Here is a 24,858-nt window from a genome sequence, read left to right on the forward strand (position 1 = left end):
CTAGTCATTAACTACAACCAGAAGCCAACATTTTTATTCTAAAATTATGATTATATATTCTTAAAAACAATCTTTTTGTGTGTGTGTTTAAGAACTAAGAAGAGTCTGTTCTCTCCATAAATGCATAGTCTTCTGCTTAGAATGCTGACAAAGATTAAAAGTACCAAAACATAATAACAGTACTCAATAAATTTATAGTACTAATTTTAATTTCATTTCATAGTAAACTGACTTCATGATCAGCTCTTTGGAATTAGAAGCAAGAGAATTTAGAAATAAAAATATTTGCAAAATAGCCTACTAAGTAAACTAAGCATATAATATTCTGGAAGAAAGAGAAAAGAACTAAAAGACAATATATTTCAGACTTCTCAAATCCTTTAAAACTGTTGAAGAAATTGCAGCAAGAGATTTTCCACAGTGAAATATACTTGGCATGGTGACAATACTTGCCATAATAATTTGCTTTGGTATTAGACTTTTCCCAGAACTCATATTAGGCAGCAGATGATTGCCAGAAAATACTGTATTTCACTACAAAGGTCAGCTTCTAGAAGGTGCAAAATACTCTCCTTCCATCCTGTAATCTGCTTCTCTGTAGAAAGCCAGGTATATTTTAAAAATTCTGACAGGAGAAAGCAGTGCCATGTGCTGCAGTACTTAAGAGTTTGCATCATGACACTACTTCTTTTACGCACAGCTGACATATTAGGCCAAAAGGTGTCCACTTTGCAAGCTTTTCAAATGTAGTCTTCCATTTCCTTTACAGTTACTGATATTTGTTCTGCTCTCTGCAAGTGTATCACCCAGAGGAAAAACAACAAAAGCTAAAGAAAGGATACGGAGTATTGCTTCAGCAGACTGATCTTGCAACATCTATTTGCACAGAAGTGATTCCCAGCTGGTACAATAAGCACTGATCAAAGTGAAAGGGTAGTACTTGGAGACACCTGCAGTACTTGGGAAACTTTCCTGAGAATCTGGATGAACCTTGCCATGGAGTTACAAGGGTAACACACAAATATTAAGGTTTCCTTACTATATGGATAGAATTTGCTATTCCCAAGAAGTCCTGACTACTACCAGACAGCTGCTCACTGATTTCATGCAGGCAGGTCTATTAATGGGGTTGCTATGAATGTTATCTATACAGCAATTACAATGTTATGTTGCCAGGTTTTCTGCTATTTCAGTTATGAAAGTAATATTTCTACGCATGGGTATACCAAAACATGGCATCACCTGACAGAAGTAACAGTCCCATCACCTTCTACCCAAGTCTATCACAGCTTGTCTTCTTGGAACACTTTCCTGTAGTGTTATACCAGCTATTATTTACCTTTCTGAAAATGTATTATTTCTAATGTAAGCAGAGCATGCTTATTTATATTTTTCATGATTTTTTTTTTTCCCTAACAAAACCAGGTGATTTTCTTGCTATATGTGCCACAGACCTTCAGGATATATTCTAGTATGGGTGACAGGCTTACACCCTATATCAAGGCTGTTAAAGTCAACCTGATCATTTGGACTGTAGAAAAGAAATATTTATACTGACTCTGTAAGCAACTACCAGATGGCAATACTATGTCCCCATTAGAACACTGACTTCGAAGCACTTGTCCTTAACTGACTACCAAGGCATATCTGTCTCTTATTAATACTACACATTTTGCTTTTCAGAAAACTGAGATGAAAGGAAGACAAGGCCCATCTATCCATTGAAGACCAAGTATTACAAACTCAGAGTGCTTCAAAGAGCCTAGAATCATCAGCTAGATGAAAACTGCTACTATTCTTAACAGTGAGCTCATACATCTATTTTGAGTAAATGATGTAAAAGAAAACAAACTGCAATATCCTCAAAGAACTGTCATAGCGGTGACCTGCTCTTACATGTATCTTTACTGCACATAGACCTAATCTGGTACAATTAATAACCTGAAGCCTTCTCCAATTCCTCCTTCCAACACAACATTAAGCAGCAAATGAATGGACTGAAGATCAGGTCTTGGTGATCAGGTCTAAAATTAAACTATACAGTTAAAATTAAGTCAGAAAAATAATTACACAAATGGTATCCTCCTCACAAATAAGAAAGATCAAAATAATTTAGTATTATAAAAGGTATCATTTATGTGTTAGTTAAAATACAGGTATATTATTAAGAATCATTGAAATAAAAGATTTAAAAAATTCTCCAGAGAGTGTAATCTCTTATTTTCTTAGTGGCTTAAGAAAGATTTTTTTAACTGTTTGTGGCTTGCTCGCTTTCATGTATAAATACTTGTGTGTCTAAAATTTGGAAATTTCTGCACACACATATTTAATTAAAAACAAAATAAATAAATAATTTTAAGATTACATTTCAAGTGCCAGTCTCAAAAAGATTTTTGGTTCAAATCTGCACAATTTTGTTTGCAGACTATATATAAAGAAAAGGAAGGACAAGTTCACAAGTGATATTCAAATAGTCAGCCAACAAAATGAAACAGTATCAGTTACAAGAGCAAATGGGTCTGTACTAGACCAAAATGGAAACTAAGCTTATTTAGAGTGAAGGACAGACCTCTGCTTTAACAAACAAACAAAAACCCCATAGCCTATAACTATGGAGTCCCTTTAATATAGCTCAGAGTGTGATTCAGTATGTTTTTAAATATTATTTATCCAAGATATTCCCATACTTAATATGAATACAATATTCCATAATTTAATAATACCTGTTTCCTTAAAAGCAATCCAGTGGAAGCATGCTTTTTATTTTTAGAGCTTTATAAAAATTCCTTAACTGATGATAAGTTCAAGACACCCATAATCAAATGAACTGCCTCAGAAAGTACGAAGCTAAATATAGCAATAAATCTGAATCCCTAAGAAAGTAATTTAATGGAACTCCATTGACTAGTTCTTTTTTCAACTGATCTATATATGTCAGTATTTGAGGCTTTTAGAACTGAAAAATGGACTATTAAGTTCTAACTAGCATCTTAAGACAAAAGTAAGAGACAAAATTTGTCTTTGTAAGATTATCGGTTTCCAAAATATTTAACCTACACAATCTTGGTGTTCATACAGAATATTTTAACTGAAATCACCTCCTTCTTTCAAAACCAAACTCAAACTGAGAAAAAAAAAATGGTGTCAAGCCAACTGAAGAAAACATAAATGTTCAGGACATCTTAATAAGCCGTATATTTTTCAATAATCCACTCATGAATTCACTTATTAGCTCATTCACCTCATTCTCCAAATACTCCAAATTAGCACTACATGAGCTGGAGTATTCCTTATAGAAAAATACAGTTTCTTGTCTTGAAATGAAATGCTACTTTGGATCTTCAGCAGTTTTTTTCTTGTTCTTAGTATGGAATGTCTTATGCTAATGATAATAATTTAAGCTAGTAAAATGGGTATTTTGCTCATGTATGGGTGTGTAGAGTACAATGTTGGAAATTTAACACTTGTTTTATCTACAAAACAGTGTATTGATTTTTCATCAGATATACAACAGAATCTCTTTTCACGTTCATCCTGACTGACAATAGAACTGAGCCAAGATGTCTACCAATTATGAAGTATTTCAGCAACTGACAGGTGCAAACTTTACTTTCGCTTTACATACATATACACATACACAATTTACCTACTACATGCTTTATGACTTATCACACTTTCAGACAGGCAAGAAGAAGGGAGAAACAACTAAATCTCTTTGGTATCCTTTGTCTCACTATTATGAAGAAGAACCTTCAATCTGGAATATAACCTATTTGAGTAACTCAGATCTCAAAGGTGTTAAATTAATCTAATAATACAGAAAAAAAAAATCTCACTTGCAGCTCTGTGGTAAAGTAAAAAGCTTATGTCACAATCCTCAGTCCTACAGGCTTACAGAAATGTTTAACTGTATGAATAGTCCATCTCGTACCACTGAGACTCTACATCCATGAAGAAAAATGTCACAAAACCCACACGGATTTGCACATGCAGCCTTTGACCGTACCGATATATTTACAGAAAAAAATGAGTACTTACCACTCTACCATGCATTTGGTTCAGTGGCTTTACTGCTACTCAGAACAAACTCAATGACAGAAACCATAAGGACTGCAATTTAGGACCTTGTGACCTATGATCACAGGATATTCAGTGCAATAAGTTGCACACAGCCTTACTTCTTAATATTGCCCAAATATTATTATATGAGTTTATGCTTCACCTCAAAATTAGTGGCGTTACCACTCTTTTCCTCCAAATAAACAGACAACTGTTTTTTCAGGTGGATAGAAATAAAATCAAAATCAAAAATAAAACAGTTGCCAAACATTTTCTATAAAATTATTTGAATGTATTGTCTAAAATGCATGTTGTGTTTGCTCTAACATCAATTTTATTTCATTCATTTTTTTTGCTTCTGCAAGTTTAATACATTCAGTTATCAAAAGCCATAAATTCTTTAAAACATAAACAGTTTATTGATGGGCTTTTAATCTGGCAAAGGTAATTGAGATAACTACTTTAACTCCTTAAAAAAAAAAAAAATCACAGAAAGAAAGGAATCTGAACAACAACAACAACAAACCTAGTACACATAGAGAGTATATAATTTTCAAGAAAGTGCTCCAATTTACTGCCAACTATATTAATTCACAAATATTAAAAATGAGGTTAAGTCATATGAAATGCATGCTCCAATTTATCCTCTCTATACATAAAAAAAAAAAAAAAGAGCCAAATTATCTTTTCATCGTGTAGCTGGGATTCTGTTGAGGAAAGTTCCAAATTTCCACCAGTCAAAGAATGCTCTCGCATTGATTAAATTGATTAAAATTAATTAAAACCCCACTCTGCACTTTTTTTTATCCATGTCCTAAAGTAGAGAGATACAGGTGGGTTCTACTTCACCTTTGGTCCACATAACTAAGAGTACACATAACGCATTACAATAGATTTCAACTCAATTAGAATGGGCCAAAAATACCTTAAATGGTGAAACACAAAAATACATTAGTGTTTTCCATGTCTTTATGCACGTTCTTATCACTTTTAGAAAGTACATGAAAAACATGGTATATTAACCAGGATTTCAAAATAATGTTTGTATTAAAGTACCATTGAATAAAAAAAGAAACAGCAAAAATGGTATTTACCGACAGGATCTTTTTGATTCTGAAAGAGAATTTTGCTGTTGCTGCCATCCATGTTTGCCATGTTAATTGTGTTTCCATCGGTCCAATACAGCTTACTTAAGAAGAAAATAAACATATTGAAAACATTGCCTTGTGTACACAACATTTTTAATGCACCAGAAGTGAAAACATGTTCATAAATTTAGAAGTAGGCGAAATATACAAATAGCAATTACATGATTTAATTAATACGAAGCTTTAGTAGAGAAACATTATTCAATTAAGAAATTCTTAGAAAAGTCTTTCAAACGGATACATTTAGTTCAAGTTTGAAAGACAACAAAATGGGCAAACAAAATCTGAATGAAGAAGAAATCATCTGATGAGCTTTACAACAGTTTATTTATTAAAACCACAGATATCTTACCCTTTTACTGGGTGAACTGCAAGACACTGAGGTTTATCAATTCCATGGATGATCGAGGTTTTCAAGGAACCATCTAAATGTGCCACATTAATTTGTGTTTCATCAAATTCTGAGCTAATCCAGTATAAATTACGTGATATCCAATCCACTGCAAGACCTCTGATACTCTGAGTATCTGCAAAAATTAGAAGCAGTTGTTCTTTTGATTTTCTTTCTAGACTATTCTCAGTCTTTGAGGGAAAACAAACAAACAAACAAACAAAAACAAGCAAACTTTATTCTACAATTTTTTAAACAAATTTATGCAATATTCTGAGATGTATTTGTAAACTGGTTATCAAGAACGAATAATCATGTTTCTTCCTTACACATCTGAATAAGTACCATGGAATTTGCATTAAGGATTTGGGAAATCCTCCTTAAAAAGTTCTAAAAAAATAACATAAAACCTATTGTTCAAAAATAATAATCAGACAGACTCTTCATTTTCATAGTGCATTCCTCTATTTAAGAAAGCATTTATTACTCAGTGAGCTATTAAAAAGTGTTTTTTTGAAAAGATGATAATGTGGAATGAGTTAGCTTTGACTAGGTAGTTTAAAGATCACATTTAATAGCCATAAAATTACTTGTGAAATAAGAAAAAGGTTCATGTTTGTGTAGTCGCAAGTCATACTTAACATGTAGAATACTAAGAAGCTTTCTAAAACAAAGCAATACTGAAGTTTAAAAGTCTACTTTCTTTATCACTGAGCAGGTTCACTATATAATATGTAAATGGTTCAACAGCACATAAATAGTTAGGTAGCTACAGCACTGAAGAAGGTTTTTGAGTTCTGGAGCTGATAACTAATGTTGCTTTGAAGATGCCAACTTAACTTCCTCCTTAGGCTTTGAAAAGGAAGGATGTTATGCAGCTGTTTATAACAAACACCCTAATCCTAAACCAAAGCAGCAAGAAATCTACTTGTATTCACTGATTAAGGTTTAAAGTGTAATTTATCAAGAACCACTGGAGGAAACTACTATTCTTACTGTAGGTATGACACTGGATATGAACTTCAAAATAAAGACAAATGAGAAAGAGAGATAATTTCTGAAACAATGTATTTTAAAGTTTATGCAGCCCAGCACAGATAGCTCTATCCAGAGTCTATCACAAATATTTTTTATTAAATATGCAAGACTTTTCATGGGAGGTCAATGACTAACAAGAATAGGCACTGCAGCAGTTAGAAAAAGCATGCCTACTAGAAGGAATCAAGCTCTGATGGCAGCCAGTACAAGTTGAGCTAGCAAAATATGAGTAAGATATGATTAATTACATAGCTTCACAAGTCTCTTTGCATATGAAAGCCTTCGTTAACAATATATTGATTAACAATGGTAACATATGTTAATATCTACCTTAAATGGCGGGAATTAATACCAAGGTAGCAAAGTGATATTCTGCCTAGGCTTAGCAGCGGTTCATGATGCATCTTTGTAGGTGAGGAAGGAGGCCAAGGGTGATTTCATTATAGTTCATAGTTTGTACACTATCTCTCAGCAATTTAACTTGGTTACTTTCACTGACAGAATTATAGCCACTGACAAACTAACATGGCTGTTAGTTTGGCTTGGCCTGCATATATGTAAGGTCAAATGGTTATTGTGCATAAGAAAGTTTGCCAGCTTTCAAGAATGCATGAAAGGACACTGAAAATACAGCCTTGACCCACTTTAAACTGTTCCCTTGCCTCTTTTTTCTTTTTTTTTCTTTTTTTTTTTTCTTTTGGTTGGAAGAACTAGAAAAACAAGGATTTCATCCTCTTAAAATGATTAAAGTATGACTTCAGCATCCTTGTGACATTGGTATGAGACTTCATCCAATGGGAATCCTACTACTATATGCCTATAAAGCTTCTTAATTTTTTATGACAAGTATAAAAATGTAACTGTTAGTGAATGAGATCATTTACACAAAATAAGTACTCCTTATAATGTCTGGATACATCAGAACATGATAATTTTGCAAATCATTTTATCTAGTCTGCGACAGAAGCTAACATCAACTAAAAAAAGATAAAATTATGAAATAATGCTAAATATTAATAATAAATATTATGATAACGATAAACAGAAACACATGGTGAGTCAGTTTCATTAAACTTCATGAAGTTTTTTGATGAGTTTCTTAATTTTTCACTGTATATTTTATACAGTAAACAATGGTGTAATTCTACTACAATTTAAAACCAAACCAAACCAACCAAACAAACAAATTCTCTTTTAGGCACCTCAGTTCATGATGTAGAGAAGAACTTCAAGAGACACTATAAAACTCATTCTCCTTATTGGTACTGAAAATTGTCTCTTATGAGACAGCAAAGGAAAAATAAAGATACCCACACACAACAAATTACTTTATCAATCTACATAGTCAAGTGGGGATATTGCCATACTTGTCCAATGACTTTCTAAAGTTTGCTAATACAGAAGAAATGTCTTCTAAAGTGACACCCGGGAAAGAATATTTATTTATTTATTTATTTATTTATTTATTTCTGGGGTTAACTATTCTAAAAAAGTATTTTCATTTTTTTCATTTGCTCTCAAAATGAAAAAGTCTGATCTTACAAAAGTGAACACTCAACAATTTGCCTCCAGATAGTCCCTGTCAGACAGTTCTGCTTTTTTAAGGAGTGATATTGCAAGACAAAGAGGAACTGAGGGGAACTGAGGGGAACTGAGGGGAACTGAGGGGAACTGAGGGGAACTGAGGGGAACTGAGGGGAACTGAGGGGAACTGAGGGAAGGGAAGGGAAGGGAAGGGAAGGGAAGGGAAGGGAAGGGAAGGGAAGGGAAGGGAAGGGAAGGGAAGGGAAGGGAAGGGAAGGGAAGGGAAGGGAAGGGAAGGGAAGGGAAGGGAAGGGAAGGGAAGGGAAGGGAAGGGAAGGGAAGGGAAGGGAAGGGAAGGGAAGGGAAGGGAAGGGAAGGGAAGGGAAGGGAAGGGAAGGGGGAAGGGAAGGGAAGGGAAGGGAAGGGAAGGGAAGGGAAGGGAAGGGAAGGGAAGGGAAGGGAAGGGAAGGGAAGGGAAGGGAAGGGAAGGGAAGGGAAGGGAAGGGAAGGGAAGGGAAGGGAAGGGAAGGGAAGGGAAGGGAAGGGAAGGGAAGGGAAGGGAAGGGAAGGGCACCACTAGCAAAGAAAACAAATGGTGTCATTTTAGTACCGGAGCTACTGCCATAAGGTTGAAAAAATCAGGTACAGACTCCTCAGTCCATTAAGTTTCTGTATTCAAAGTACTGAGCAAAAAGTGTCAGAACAATGAAGGTGCTAACTGCAGAAAAAGCAGCCAGTCATGATTTTCCATTTGCAGGTTTTTTTTTTTTATTGTTGAAATAAATCTACTTATTAAAAAAGCTCAGTAAAAAGGAAAGCTTATGTTCTATTTTATGTAACTGAAGCAGCAAGAACATAACAAAGATGTCCAGTATTCAAAAAAAAAAAAAAGTAATCAAAAGACTCCAGTTCCTCATGTCCCCACTGAAGTACTGAAAACAGCTTGATGTCAATCAGCTTGAACACGACACATATTGCAAGAGAACAGGTAAATACATAACAGCAGTATCACCAAAATTACAAAGCTACCATATGGTGTGACTCCTTGATAATGCCAAATCAGAAAGATCTACTTGCAATTTTTCTGCTTTTCATCTTTATTCCTTCTACCTTCCCCAGAAGGCAGTATTACCATTTTTTACGACACATTTGAATTTTGTATGAAAACAATGTTAGTTATGTACCAATATATCTAAATAAAAATATATTATGATTCTATAAAATGAACTAGAATCCTAAATAAAATTGTTTTCCTATTGTTTATATGAATTATCCAATACCAGTGAAAAGTATACCAAACAAGAATATGAACACTTAGAACACGTGAACTTTTACCTAAAATCAATTATTTTTAATTCAATATTATATTATTTACCTCTTGAAATAATGGTTTCTAAGCCAGTCCCATTAATGAAGGCACGCTTGATTGTCTGTGTTTTCACATCGGTCCAGTACAACCGTTCCTCAACAGCATCAAAATCTATGACTGTCACATCGTCAATGTCAGGAACAGTGAAGGCTGTGATGAAGTTGAAGTATGGATTCTCTATGTCCACTCCTCTTATTTCAGAATGCCTCGCATAAAGAAGAAATTTCTTCCTTTCTGGTAGAAGACAGGAAAATATCACCACATTCTCTTTAAATCATTGCTAGCAGAAGTCAAAGTTATTTGTTTAAAATCAAGTTACAAATGTGTAAATACAGTTTGTGTGAATGATTTAACATCTCCAGAAAACCTGCACCTATTGACATTTGAGAAATAATGTTATACAGCACAAAAATCACAGGAAAAATATATTAATTTTGGATACTAGATGTGATGTCACTGTGCCACTAAATCAATGCAGTCTAGTGAAAGACTAGGGAAAAATCTTAAATAACATTTTAAACCTTCTATCCCACTTATCCCAATCAAAAAGAGCTTAATTTGCGTATCATAACAAATATTAACACTTGGTGTATTTCAGGGGAGCAGACTATCACTGTAACAGGAAAGTTCCGCAATCAACAAAACTCAGTAGAAATTCCACAATGTATATGTGGAATATTACAAGGTGTATATTACAAGGTTTTACTGATAATAGACACAATTAGTTGACATTTAGAGGGCTTTTATAGCTTTAAAGTGTTTATTATATTTTTTTTTAATAAAATTCTCCTACAAGGCTATATGTCTAACATTTGCTCTTCATTTTGTTTTCTTAATCCTTGAAAATGAAACTAAAACAATTTTAGAAAAACAGACGGAGATTAAAGCTATTAAGTACCTTTTTGATATTCAGGTTAATTGACTCATCACTTTCTGATGATGAACCTTACACCATAAATCCTTCTGTTTTGCAAAGGTAAGTTCTAATAACATATACACACAAGCAATAGAAAATATGATCATGATGGTAAGTATCAATGCTACATATAACCCATATATAAGAATAAGTTGCCAATTCTGAAAAAGGAGATGTCTCTTTTAAATCTATCATTAAAATGCTCCGTAGAGATTGTTTCTAAGGCTATTTTAATTTGTCCAGTTCAAAGTCTGAATACAATTGTCAGGCCTTGAGAAGAAAACTTACCGTAACATGTTTTCTTGTCTAAAGAAAGTTTCATCAGATGTGGACATGCACATGCAGCACTTCTGTTGTGATTGATCAGACACATGTGAGAACATGGACCTCTGCCCTCATTAGCAGCACATGGATTGGAAGCTAAAATTGTACAATGAAACACACAAAATATAAAAATAACTTTTGGAGCTAGTCACCATTCTTGTAGCACCAAATATTTTCTCATTATATCATGATTACTATTTTTATCCTAAGCTGATTTACTAGCTTTTTGCTGAAAACAAACAAGATTCTGGGAGAAAATTTAACTCATTAACAGTTCAAGAATTTTTTAATAAGATTTTTAATATTAGTATTCTGAGAAGTGAGAAATACTTTATTCATCTAAATCTGGAGTAACACAGTAAAGAGAAATAAATATTTCCATAGAAATGTAATCAGATATCAAGATGTACACCTCATTTTAAAGTGCAATACTAAAATCTGTTAGTAAGTATATACTGTAAGGCCTAATCTTTGTGACTCCTTCAAATTTCTCACTGAAATTTATGGCTAAATGACATTTAAAAGGTAACTGCTCAAAATGTGATCAATATATTACTTATGAAGTTTAATGGCCTGCTCACCTTCTTACTGATTTGACTCTTGGATCTCTTCCTCTGTTTATAGACTGAGGAGAGGAACACCCTTATTTAGTTTCTTGTTGTATATTTAGTATCATCAAACAATATTCCTCAAACGAAATATTAAATTGCAATAACTAATTCCTCATTAAAGACAGTCAAGAGACAAATGAAATTGTAACTGTACTGAGTGAGTTAGTAGCTGCTTCTAACATTACAGAAAGTTGTACTAAAATATTTTGCTACGTTAGCAATAATTGCCAGTGATGTGACTTTCTGTGACATTAAAATTTGATTGTACAAAGTCCTACTTTAGTTGCCATGCTATTAACCTTGTCTCATTTGCTGGTGTAAGGTACCTCTTTCGTCAAAGCAGCATAAGCTATACTGTTGAGAGAGTGGTGAAAATTATCTTTGAAGAATGACCAGGACTACTGAGCTTGTACTTGTAATCAATTTTCCTAGGTTGATAATGAAATCATGCCCAGATTTTTTTAAAGTTCGGGCAGTCACAAAATTTATCATTCCAACTTCATGAAGCCAATGGATAGAGTTTTCCCAGTGAGATATTAATTTTGCAGTTTATTTATAACATTTAAATATGAACAATTGCATACTCCTAACCAGGAGGCACGGAACAGAAACTGTCAGTGAGGACATCAACAATACATTTCATTTTGTCAAGAGTAAAAGCTTAGACTGTGAGATGAACTTCAGCAAATTCAATGTTTCCCCTCAATTTGACCTATTAATTAGAACATTAGTGGAAAATCTAACATGAAAAGATAACTTGAAAACAACATGCAAAATATCTGCTTTTTTCAAAGAAAAACCTCGCCTAAATGTAACTTTTTTTCAAGCAACTTCCTACATTTCTCTGAACAAGATGTGCTGAAATTGCTTTAAAGACCAGCAAGTAAACTAACTGAAGAAGACTTCTTAGTGTTACAAAAGCTAGCAACTATTGTTATCTTCATTCATTATTACACAAACACGGAATGAAAATTTCAAAAGCTCCGATTAATGGGTTAATAAAATTCTATCTAGCATTTTCCATCATTCTATCAAAAAAATCACATTTTTTTATATTTTTCTGTTAAGTCCCTTTCAAATACTAGTAGCACTGGAGGCCAATCAGCTCTTTCCCAGTCTTTGCTATTTTTCCTGTTATTCCAAGGCTTATTGAAAAGAAACATCACACATCCTCTTTGTCATCATTTCTAAATCTCTGACAAGAAGTCAGCTGGGCCAGTAGACTTAAAAATATTCAGTCTTGGTTAATAATTTAATATATTCTTTGACTGATAACAGACTGTAAATACCCTTTTATTATCTTTATGTGATGGCTATATTTGATTTTGGAGTAAACTACCATAATCTAAAAATGGTGTATACAAGCAGATGTGTATATATTCCTTTTACATTCATACTGCTTTCACCGAGTAACAGTTAAGTCTATTCTTTACTTTTTAATAGAAAACAATTCTCTTGAAGAAAAATAGGTATGCTACTGGCCTGACTCACAAAACTTTGGCTCTTTCATTTCCTTGTGCTGGTTCTAACACTTCTTTCTAATTCTATCGTGAATCACCATAAAACCATTCCTTACTTATCTTCTCCATGCCATTTAGGATTTCACAGACTTCTTTCGCAGAGAAGCCTGTCTATAAGCTTTATTTCAAGATGCAGCACCTTACCTGTCTTCATACAAAAACCTTTCACACACTTTTGATCAGCCTGTCAAGCTTTCTCTGTATCTTTTATATGATCTGCTTACAGCATTCAAGATGCAGGAGTGCTATGGATTTATACAGCATCACAGTTCACTGTGTGGTTCTTTATTCCTTTCCTAATCAGTTCAACCAATCTATTTTCCTTTTGATCATGGCAACCCACAGAACTGGTGTTTTCATCCAACTGGCCAGCCTTTTGCATTATTTAATTGATTTCCACTCCTGATTGCTTGTCAATCTAGTGCTCTTACAGTACTGTGCACAGTTAGACATGTCACTCTTCATCATCTTCTTTGCGGTTTTCTTGACTGCTGTCTAAAACATTATTTAAACAAAATGTTTATTTTTCTTGACCAGTAACCCTTAAAAAGCTCCAGACATTCTACCACCAGTTGACAAATCAGAGATTATCCTGACAACCTCTGAATATGCATTTGCTATGGAGCAACTTATATTAGCTTTATATTGAACCCTTCTGTTCTTGGCATCAGATTTCAGCTAGGAAAAAAAAAAAATCTTCTACTTTAATGGTGGATGACATGATTAAATTCTGCCTACACCTTCAAATATATGCACTTTACTTACATCAAAAGGATACTTTTAAATTGCTGACAACCTATTCTCCATATTATTTAAAACCAGTTATAGATCTAACACACTGCTCACCATCAATATTTCCTGTAGTGTTGCTTTTCATAGGTCCAGAGACCATTCTGTAGTACTTGGTCAAGTGAAAATCTTTATACTACGTGATTGTAACTGATTATTTCAGCATTAATTTTTGGAATTTACAAGTTAGCCCTGATCAGAAAATGCACTAGTTCTCAAATATGTATTTATAACCTATATTCTCTATTTCAATTTCAGTTTTTAATCACTCAAAGATTTAGTCAGTATACCATTTATACATTCGCCATGAACCAACATAGACAACAGGAATAGTAGTAGTTCAAAGTTAGAATGGTTCTTCATGGTATTCTACTGTATACAGCATAACAGCTTTATGGCTGTTCTGAAGCTCTTGTTAATGAATCTCTCTGCTTCCCCTTCCTCACCGCCATGTCCAGTTCACCCACCCAAAAGAATGGGCTTCATTTAAAGCTAAACAAAATCAGTCTGCTCACATCTGCGAGTAAAAATTTCTCATTTCTCTTTCAAACAGAAATCTGCAAGAAAGCTGACAGGTACAGGAGAGTGCACAGTTTAAGATGAAAGGGTACCACAAAAATCATGAACAGAGAAAATTGAAATTAATGATATAAGTACAATACTAAGAACACAGATTATATGGAATTCCTGATTTTAAAAAAGCATACTGATATACCAGGCAGATGAGAAACACAGATGTAAAAGAATAAGAAATGCCGTATAGGGCACAAATGATATGGGAAAGCCAAAGGCAACGGTACTTTTAGACAGTGGGTGCTATATTTTATAGAAAACTTCCCCCAAAATTAGAAATTTACTGTTAAATTAAGTAACATAAAAGAGAAGTGACAAAGAACTAATTGAAATCCAACAGTGAAAAGCTACAACAGTGAAAAATTATGTGAATAAGTAACAGAAATGAAATGGCTGATAAAATTCAATATATACACTAAAATATACATGGGAAAAAATAAATTAAAAATCCCAATTTACGGATACAAGGATGAGCACAGAACTAGCATCTATATGTCCCAGATCCTTTTCTGAAGTAACAGAATTTATATTTTGCTTATGAAATGACTGTCCAATACCCCTCATATTACAAGAGTTAGGATACACTGAACAGAAATATCAGCTATTAGGGCCACGATGAGCATGATGAGGTTGTCTTTCACACAGTGCACAGTAACACACTGAGCCACTTGTCCAAAAAGTTGCAGACATCCAGAATTTATTTAAGTTCAAAAGTCAAAAAGAAAGGTTCATGCATGAAAAATCTGTCAAAGGCTTTAAGGCACAAAGATACCATGTGAGGTTGAAAAAATCACTGAGTTACAGCTTACTGGAAGCTGACAGGCTATATGGGAAGAGCATGGCTGTTATCTTCCCCTAGGTCCCCGCTTTAGGCACTGATCAGCTTCAGTTGACAGAGAGCTGATGTTGAGCTGGGAAAGACAAATGTAGGAAAGTAGGAAAGAGTGTTTTTTATAATTCCTAAAACAAAAATGAAACTTTCAGAAGCCACAGAGGAATCCAATTTAAAGTTTGGAAATGTTGTATATATTTTGCAGGATTTATAATACATTATCAATCTTACTGCTCGTTTCGAAGTAAAAATGATGTATACAAGAAACTTATGATAAAATCTCAAACACATACAATTTTAAAAATCCCTCCCCAAATGAAAAAGCCCAAACTTTGCTCATATGCTACATTTCTGTAAAAGACTACACAAGCCTCAACAGAATATTGTAGTAAAACAGTGCTAGGAAGTTAAATGATTTCCATGTTTTAATTACAAAAAAGCCCGGTGGTACCAGTATGCTTTATATTCAGCAGCTTTTCTACTGCTTGTCTTAATTTCCAGTCTATAAAAATTTAATCTGCAAAATACAAAAATAATATCGTAGCCACTTTTTTTAATTGAATACAAATTATTAATGAAAAAAAATAATGTCACAGATACTTTTTTTTTAAATAACTAATAAAATTATTAATGAAAAAAAATGGGAATGTGTGAGGAAATCACAACTTTCTAACTTTTTCAAGCTGTGATCCTTCCAATGCTTATGTTTACCCCTCCCATCACTATCCTTAGTAGTATAGCTTGTGGTACAAATACAGCTTCTCATGCCTAAAATAGAAGACCTTGTTTTTTGAAGCAAGTGGATTTTTCAAATATAATGGTAGTTGAGAAAATATCTTTTCCTAGAAAATCTGCATTTTCTATGTTAATAGCATTTCTGACACATTGCTTTGATTCTGTAAGATAAGTGGGTCTCAAGCACATATTCCTGAGATGTGACATCATGCTGCATGATATCAAGGAGTCTTCCAACATTCCCTGTCTTTACTAGCAGGTGAACCTATTACCCATACAAATATCTCACTAAAACTTTATTACCTTAAACTAGCACCTGTCCTAGATTAACTGAAAAACTTTTAGCTTTAGGCTACAGTAGCTTATTTAGCTCTGCTGTACTTTATTTCAATCAAAATAAGAAACATGAACTTAAAAAACTAGTAACCTTTCACCTTTATAGGTGACCCAGATGCATACCTACGGATCTGAGACTACAAAATGCTTGTCTTTTTATGCTGTATTTATTTGGACATTTTCCCATGAAAATATAATGTTAATTTCATTTTGGAATTTGAAACTGTATATTATTTTGTTTGTTTTACTGTACAATTGCTACAAAGGCAAGGCAAGGCAAGGGAAAAGGGAAGGGGAAAGGGAAAGGGGAAGGGGAAGGGAAATAAAGATGTAACCGAATAGCATCACCTTTTGTCTCTAGCTCCAGTAAAATTTCATGTAACTTACTGTAGATTTGTAGGAAGGAATTGCTTCCACTGAAAGATAATTATTTAAAGTAAACCCAGAAGGCTAACCAAAAATTGAATTTGGTATTTTCTGCATCATAAAAATTGAAGCTGCAATTACACAACTTGATATTTAAACTTCTTGATGCTGGCAAATTACAGCTGAAAAGTCAGCTTATACCTTCCCTTAGGCCAATATATCTATGACGATGGACTATCATCTCCCTAGGCTACAGTCTCTCTCTAAAGAAAGATCATCTCCCAAGAAGTTACCTGGCGCCAGTCCAAACTGAAACAGAACTTGGTTTTTCTAACAGTAAGAAAAGGCTAATGGGGACTCTTCTGCTACTGTGAAGACACTGAATATAGAACACAGGTCCTCAAACACCAAACTGGAGGAAGTGACTAATTATATAAAATGGCCAAAAGCCTTACTTGAAAGTGGTCCACAGAGATGCGTATTTATTCCACACATTTGAAGGTACTGGACAGAATACGTGAGATAACATGATACAAATTTTACAGTATTTTGTATTACCATCAACTTTTTGGAACAAGAGTTTGACATTTTTTGACTTGGGTGCTCACACTCCAGTGGCATTTTTTCCTTTCTTATATTCACATACAAATTAAGTCACTGTACTTTGTAATGTCTCACAATAAAAACACATGCCCAATTGATTTTTTCAGCATCAGTGTTTTCCTGGACGCATTCCAAGAGCTTTCCCAGGTAGAAGTTACAGCTATGTAGTTATATGTAAATATGGCCTAAATACAGCCATAAGCTACAAAACAATATATTAATAGATAATGCACTTGGTGTTATCTCAAGCATGTCAGAATGTACATTGAACTCAAAGCTACAAAAATAGGAGAAAAAATGTACATATACATACAAATGTACATATGGGAAGTACATATTTGTACAAATTATATATGTTTTAGTATATATTTACATATTAATTATGCATTATTATAGATGTGATAGCTATAAAACATATATTATTCAGGCTTTATATAATCTGTATCCTTAAGACCCTTTTGACTAAATAACATATCAAAAGTCAAAGACAGGTCAAAGACAGAGAATTAGAGACAATGAAGTTACCAGGGAAGAATGAACAGCTAATGGGATACGCGAGACAGTAAGACCACAGCAGAATAGTTGTTGCAGTAAAAATAAACATGTGTATAATTAATAAGAGGACAACTCACTTCATTCATTAAACATGACTTGCTTTCTTTTGGATGATCTGTTTTGATGTTTACAAATAACTCATGAGATATTGATATAAAAATATATAGAAAAGATTACATAGACTAATTCTTCCCTCCACTGGCTTATACAACTAATAAAACAGTAGTGCTACACTTATATAGGAAAGCTATATAGAAGAGTTAGACTATCTTGAAAAAGCTGGCACTCCAGCTATGATTAAGAAGTTCTCAGTTCTCATCTCTTTATGATCAATACTCTAACGTATCTCTTTCCAGGTATGGGTTTTAAAACCATCAGCAACATCATAATATTGCCTTCCTGTTGTATACATGATTTTATAACTTTAGATATATTTTAAACATTGGCTTATACACATAGCTGTATTGAAACGTCACTTTACTTTGTTGTTCATTTCACGTGGGGGTTCCACTGGGAGACTGATCTCCAAGTACCCTTTCAACAAAATAACTGAAGATATTTACTAAAGAACACTTTCTTCTGCTCAGCATCTTATTATATCCTTTCATTACTACTTCAACTACTACCTCATCCTCCAAAAATGTGTTAAGTCCTTTTATAATTAATTTGGTTCTAATTATTGGTTATGTTACTAGCAGGGTCTTCCATTTTTCACAAGGAATTAAAAAGAATATTTCACTAAATCAGACAATCCAATAGTAGTTGGGTATTTACTTATCTTCAGCTACAATAACTCAAGACCAGATTGTATTCATCTCAAAAGTTAAAACTGACCAGATTGCATTTATCTCTAATGACAAAGCCTATGCACTTTGCATAATTGTACAGCAGTGTTCTGGTATAAATAGGTGTTATGCTATAAAAGCTAGTATAAAGTTGAAATGATATGTATGCACATTGAGAGGTAAGATATATAGATGAAATTGGGAAGTTACAAAATAATGTAAAAAGAAATAATTAAAGAATTTTGTATTATATAATTAATGCATATACTGTGAATTTCCTTTCAGCTTTGATTGTTATCTCCAAAAATGAGATTTCATGTTGACATTTTCAACTCTGAACTTATGCCTCCAGAAGGCTGAGCTCAACCTTCCATGAAAAACATACTATTGTAATTTGAAATTGCAAGTTGTTAATGTTATTTAAAAATAAAAGTTGTTAAGTGAATAGGAATCGCTGTGGAAAAGCATCTGTTTAGGGGCAAGATCCAACTGCAGCTATAAAAGGTAGAAAAGTAGTAGTCTCTACTAGTAGAATCTAAATTATGTAGTCCTAAGTATGAATAGTGGGACTGAGAAGCTAGTAGAGACAGAGAAGTGAATGCCAAATTAAGAAAATTGTAACACTAAAAGAATATTTACAACTAGAAGTTGCACAAACAGTTTATTTTACAGAAAAAAAAAAATCTTCCTTTAGAAAGAAGCACGACAGCTAATATTGTTATGTTTGCTTTTGTCAGACTAGTTATAGTTACTTCAGTTACAAAAAATACTGTATTCAAAGCTTTTTAAATATATGTTCTGCACTATATTTGTAACAGATGAAGAGCAAGAGTTCACATGGGCAGCATTCACAGACACTGATCTCACGTTAGTTCTCACCTGAATAAAGATTCTATTACTACCCAAGGAACACTAGGGATGAATATGACATTTAAGTAAAAATAGTCAGTTCAAGGCAAATCCATATACAGACACAAGTATATGAGAGAGTACTTTTTTCCTCTCATATAAATAATAATTAAGTGTTCTATAAATACGCACCTTGTGGTTGACGACTTGGGTGATATATCTGTAGATCAAATGGCTGAGCACTTGTTTTTTGTATTACACTGACATTCTGGCCAGTCCATTTATTGGCTTTTGCAAGTGTATTGGTCCGCCAATCTGTCCAATATACTTCACTCCCATACAAGGAAACAGCAAACGGGTGAGAAAGATATTCATGACCCCGTATAATTTCTATCATGCCGGTTCCATCATATAATGCAGAATAAATAGCATCTGATCTAGAAGATAAACCCAAATTTAAGATTACATAAAAATAATAATACTAATTAAAAAAATCACACAGCCATTACGAAATTGGTGCAAAATGTATTAAGACCTTATCCTTACACTGTTAAGACCAAAGAATGTTTACAGAGCATCACCAACATCACAGTTGATTTAGTTCACATTTTTAATTCCCTGACTAAGGACGTGAGATACTGTTTTGTTTGTATGCTGTTTTTAAAGTCAGATTTACCTCCATGCTGTGAAAATACAGAAAACAAACAAACAAACAAACAAACAAACAAAAACAGTTTCTATTCAGAAGAACATAAGGAAAAGAAAATGTTGAGTAGCTTGGGTCTTCCGTGTGTTAGTGCCAGGGAGCACTAACAGCAGACTGCTGTCTAAGACACAGCAAGCCAGGAGCCATGCATGATACAGATGACAGGGCAGAGACCCCATCATCCAGGACCACATCCTACTGCCCCTACGGAAGGTGAGTACGGCAGGTCCCAGCAGTGGCAGTCATGTTCAACCAACAGTCCAGGTCATCAGACAAGTTTCTGGTGACAAGACAAGGTCAGGCAAGGAAGACAGCTTGTGGGTTGGGGTCTGAACCGACAGGATCCACTGCTATGGCTGAGCTGAAATGGGCTCCATGGGCCCCTGGGAAGTCCAGTCATGGCCATTAAGATCTGGTGATGTACTCAGGGCCCTGACAAGGAGTTGTTTAAAGACCACAGCTCACTCAAGAACAGAATTTCTCATATGTAGATTCTTTTTTATTTTAACCAAATGTATTCACTCACTGAATGGATCAAATATACTCCCATACAGTCATACATTGACACACTCCCTTAGTCAATGTTTATGCACCAAAGACTGCTAAGGACAAAGAGCTGAACCACAAAGTAATTATGTATAATAATAATGCAATGAGAGGAATGTCCATAAACTACATTCACACACAAAACTCTTTATGTTCAGAATGTACATATCTACATTCCACTTACAACGTATCTCACATTTTTGTATGTAAGAATAAGGATTTATAAACAGATAACCAAGAATTCTGTTATCACTTTACCTGGCATCTGTCCATACTATTCTTTTTTCAAAGTGATCCACTGTAAGGCCATTAGGCCAGGCTCCAGTATCCATATCTTTATATATGATCTTTCTTTCTGCTCCACTCATAGAAGCAGATTCAATGCGAGGAAAATTTGCATCCCAGTCTGTCCAAAATAGAATTCTGGTGAGAGAAAAGGAAAACAGATATAAGAACATCTTTGAAGCATGTGAAAGAATATAAATGTCTCAATGACAAAATAGTTGGAAAAAAGGTTCAGTCACTCTCATTTTTAAAATGAAATGAATGTGACTTTCCATTTAGTGCCTAGGAACACTAGTACATACTATATTGAAATAATGTGTGAGGGTATAAATGGGCCAGTCACATGCAAATGGGTTGCTGTTCAGTCCGCTTGACTGACCATATTCTGCACGTTTTGTTCTTGTCTTCCTGCTAAGTGACATTTCTATCTCCTTGCCTAGGTGAGGACCTCTACTCTGCATGTATGTTGTGTATAGATACCTACTAGGACAAGACCACTGGTGCTGTTCATGTCTGTGCTGAATGTTTTAGCCTTTGTTCACCTATGTGGTCAGTCGTGTGTATATGTATGTATGTTTACGTACGTTGTGTATGTGTGTGTATGCAAGGACTGAGAGTACATGCGGAGTCAAAATGCTGGTTGGAATTGAAGACATGAAGCTGTGGCAGCCTCACCTCCACTGAGCTACAGCATTTGTGCAATCCTAAAACAAACATCTACTTTAAATTATCAGTGTTTCTGTATTCATATTTACGTGTGAAAAGACTGAAGAGCTATTCCCATCTGTGTTCAAAGATTTTATTCTTTCACTATTTCTAACAAAATGTAGTATACAAATGCCTCTAGCTTTCCAAAAGGCATATTAAGCATTCATTTTCAGGAAGATTGGTGATTTGATTTGGTGGTGGGTTTGTTTGCTTGTTTGTTTGTTTTCCCCCAGTGATTTAATTTGAACAATTTATCTGCCAGTTCTTCTGCCAATAGGATGCCACTTTTTAAAGTTCTCTTTTAAAAGATAACCTATGCACTCTTTAAGATAAGCTATGCACTCTGTAAATAAGCTTACTAGCAAGTTGGCAAACATTATCTCCATTTTAAAGATCAAGAACAAAACAAAAAAGGTGGGATTTACCTTCCCTGACTTTAGTCATCTAAACTATGTTTTTATAGTCACGCAAATATCAAAGTCAGATAAATTGTCCTGGCAATATCTAAATCTGTCCATTAACTGACCACAGGCTCCAGTTATTATCATCTACATTACAAAATTAAAGGAAACAATCACACAGCAAGAGAAGTATTTTGTCAACAAATAGTATCTCCTGAGTTACCTTTTCTTAACCTATTTCGTTGGGGCAGAACACACTGTAAAAGATGGTATTTCATTAAAAATACAGTTTCAGAAATTATTACAAACAAGTTAGGTTCTATAACTTACAGCAAAAAGGAAATCAAATTATTTCACATTTAAACCTCAATTTTTAAAATACTCCGCAACATGAAAAAGTAAATTTTTTTATAATTACCCATATCTGGGATCCAAAGCAATAGCCCTTGGATGTTCCATAGCTCCTGCTATTAATGTTGTTCGCAAAGTACCATCTAGTTTTGCAACCTCTATTTGGTCCAAATTGCTGTCTATCCAGTATATATTTCCTGCAATCCAGTCTACAGTAAGACCTTCAGGTGTGGCCAGGCCATGTTGTACCACCACTTCAATGGCACTAACACCTTAAAAGAGAGAAAGAGAGAGAGAGGGAGAGAGATTCTTACAAAACTAATACAGCCTGATAGAGTGGACATGGACATACAGATCTATCATATGCTCTTGGAATGAGCTCTTGATTAATCCAATGGATGACAGCACTCTTTCATTCCATGTGACATTTTTTCTTTGGAAACGGGGTAGACTGGTGTAAATAAGTACATTTCTGACAGTACATAAATAAATATCATTCTATATTAATTGAAATTTTTAATTCTTTGATAGTTTAGTAAGTAAAACCCTGAAAATTTCAATGAAGGCCAGGGCTCACATGGAGTCACACAGCAGACATTCTTGTACCCTATTACCAGGGACCTCTTTTGCAATATCTGTGAAGGACATGCTTGTGCTGTCTCCCACTGACTAAACATACCAGACAAATTTCATGCAGCTCTATTTCACTTTCTTGTCAATCAGAAAAAGAGAACACTGAAAGATAATGATGAAGACAGAAGGAGCAGGGAGAACCCTGTTTGGACTACACAGTTTGAAAAGCACTACAAGAAAACCTTACTTTTTTCCTTTGAATTCACAATTACAATTATGCTGTCACTGTTTACAAAGATCTCTTCCCCACCATAAAATTTATCTGGATCTCCAAGTGATTCTGCACAAACAGCAACTACAGAAGCATTTTGTTAGCCCTCGGGAATTCCAGGAGGGTGCAGCGTTATTTATATATATACATATATATATATATTTAATAAAGCACAGAAGTCACTTGGCTTTTGATACAGTGTGATTGTAACACAATGTGATGACAACAGACTACCTTACTAGTTTCATACAAACACCACAAACACTAACGGAAAGTGGCAAGACTTTGGTTCTCTTTACATACTTAGCCCTGTAGGCTACTTCTGTCCTAGTCTGAGCCCATGGATATAAACGTACCCACAAATACCATCTACTATGGAGGAAAAAAAAAAAACTGTCAGAGAACGTAAGCATGAGTGCATATGTGAACTCTTATAATAGCAAATTTTAGATACGTCCATCAGTTAGCTCACACAGGAGTGAAAGCACCTGAATAAACACTTTAACTAAGAACATCATGTATAAATATTTTTAATATATTATTAAATAATATTAAATTATATTGAGTTATTGGCCATAACGATGTTACCAGAGAAAAGAACAACTCTTTCTGAATGCTATGCAACTACAAAGAAAAATCTTTCACCTAGTGAAACCTGATCATTTATCAGACATCTGATAAATTCTTGCATTTTTATCAGTGTCCTGGTTTCAGTTAGGACAGAGTTAATCTTCCTCCTAGTAGCTGGTAGGGTGCTATGTTTTGGATTAGGATGAGAAGAGCGCTGATAACATGCTGATGTTTTAATTGTTGCAGAGCAGTGCTTACACCAAGCCAAGGACTTTTCAGCTTCTCGCTCTGTCCTGCCAGCGAGCAGGCTGGGGGTGCAGCAGGAGCTGGGAGGGGACAGACCCAGGACAGCTGACCCAAACTGGCCAAAGGGGTATTCCATACCATCTGACGTCATGCTAAACAATATATAGGGGTGGCTAGCCGGGGTGGGGGCTCCGGCTGCTCGGGGATAGGCTGGGCATCGGTCAGCGGGTGGTGAGCAATTGCATTGTGCATCACTTGTTTCATACACATTATTAGTAGTAGTACTATTATCATTATTATTGTTGTTATTATTTTCCTGTCTTAATAAACTGTCTTTATCTCAACTCACAGGCTTCACTTTCCCATTTCTCTCCCCCATCCCAGAGAGGGAGGGGGGAGGGTGAGCGAACAGCTGTGTGGTGTTTAGCTGCCAACCAGGTTAAACCACAACAATCAGACATCTCATGGCTCTCTAAAACTTCCTGAGGTGGGGAAGTGCAGAGGGAGGTGCCGGTCTCTTCTTCCTGGTAACGGATGACAGGACACATGGGAACGGCACAAAGCTGCTCCAGGGGAGATTCAGACTGGACATTAGGAAAAAATTTGTTTCCTGTGAGGGTGGTCAAACACTGGAACAAGATTTCTAGAGAGGTGCTTGATGCCCCACAGTACAATTCTTGTAGTTTTTTAATATGGTGAAGCTAAATTGCAAAAAAAAATGAAAAGAAAAAAAAAGATATTGAACTCATTGGACCCTTTGAGGCTGCCATTTTTCCCCCCTACAGTGTATTGCAAAAGGAGACTTTTATAACAAAATTTTGTTCTAGCAGTGCACCAATCTAGATACACACCCTTTTAAAGGCAGAATGCCATCAAAG

At 34.6% G+C, this 24,858-nt stretch overlaps 1 protein-coding gene across 11 annotated transcripts in view; it reads right to left on the reverse strand.

Moving 5' to 3' along the window:
• LRP1B (LDL receptor related protein 1B) overlaps nucleotides 1–24,858 on the reverse strand; it is a 681,046-nt gene that overhangs the window by 185,550 nt on the left and 470,638 nt on the right. For all 11 annotated transcript variants that reach the window (XR_010832147.1, XR_007162924.2, XM_048062804.2 and 8 more), the window contains 7 exons: nucleotides 22,388–22,592; nucleotides 20,834–20,998; nucleotides 19,516–19,760; nucleotides 10,734–10,865; nucleotides 9,536–9,763; nucleotides 5,560–5,734; nucleotides 5,154–5,248 (listed from right to left, as the gene is read on the reverse strand). Coding sequence is in view for 9 of the 11 variants with exons in the window: in XM_048062804.2 (XP_047918761.2) it covers nucleotides 5,154–5,248; nucleotides 5,560–5,734; nucleotides 9,536–9,763; nucleotides 10,734–10,865; nucleotides 19,516–19,760; nucleotides 20,834–20,998; nucleotides 22,388–22,592 (1,245 nt within the window). In the remaining 2 variants the exon portion in view is untranslated. The remainder of the gene's footprint in view (nucleotides 1–5,153; nucleotides 5,249–5,559; nucleotides 5,735–9,535; nucleotides 9,764–10,733; nucleotides 10,866–19,515; nucleotides 19,761–20,833; nucleotides 20,999–22,387; nucleotides 22,593–24,858) is intronic.

This window comes from Anser cygnoides, chromosome 6, assembly GCF_040182565.1.
Source record: "Anser cygnoides isolate HZ-2024a breed goose chromosome 6, Taihu_goose_T2T_genome, whole genome shotgun sequence".
In the NCBI taxonomy this organism is placed as follows: domain Eukaryota; kingdom Metazoa; phylum Chordata; class Aves; order Anseriformes; family Anatidae; genus Anser; species Anser cygnoides.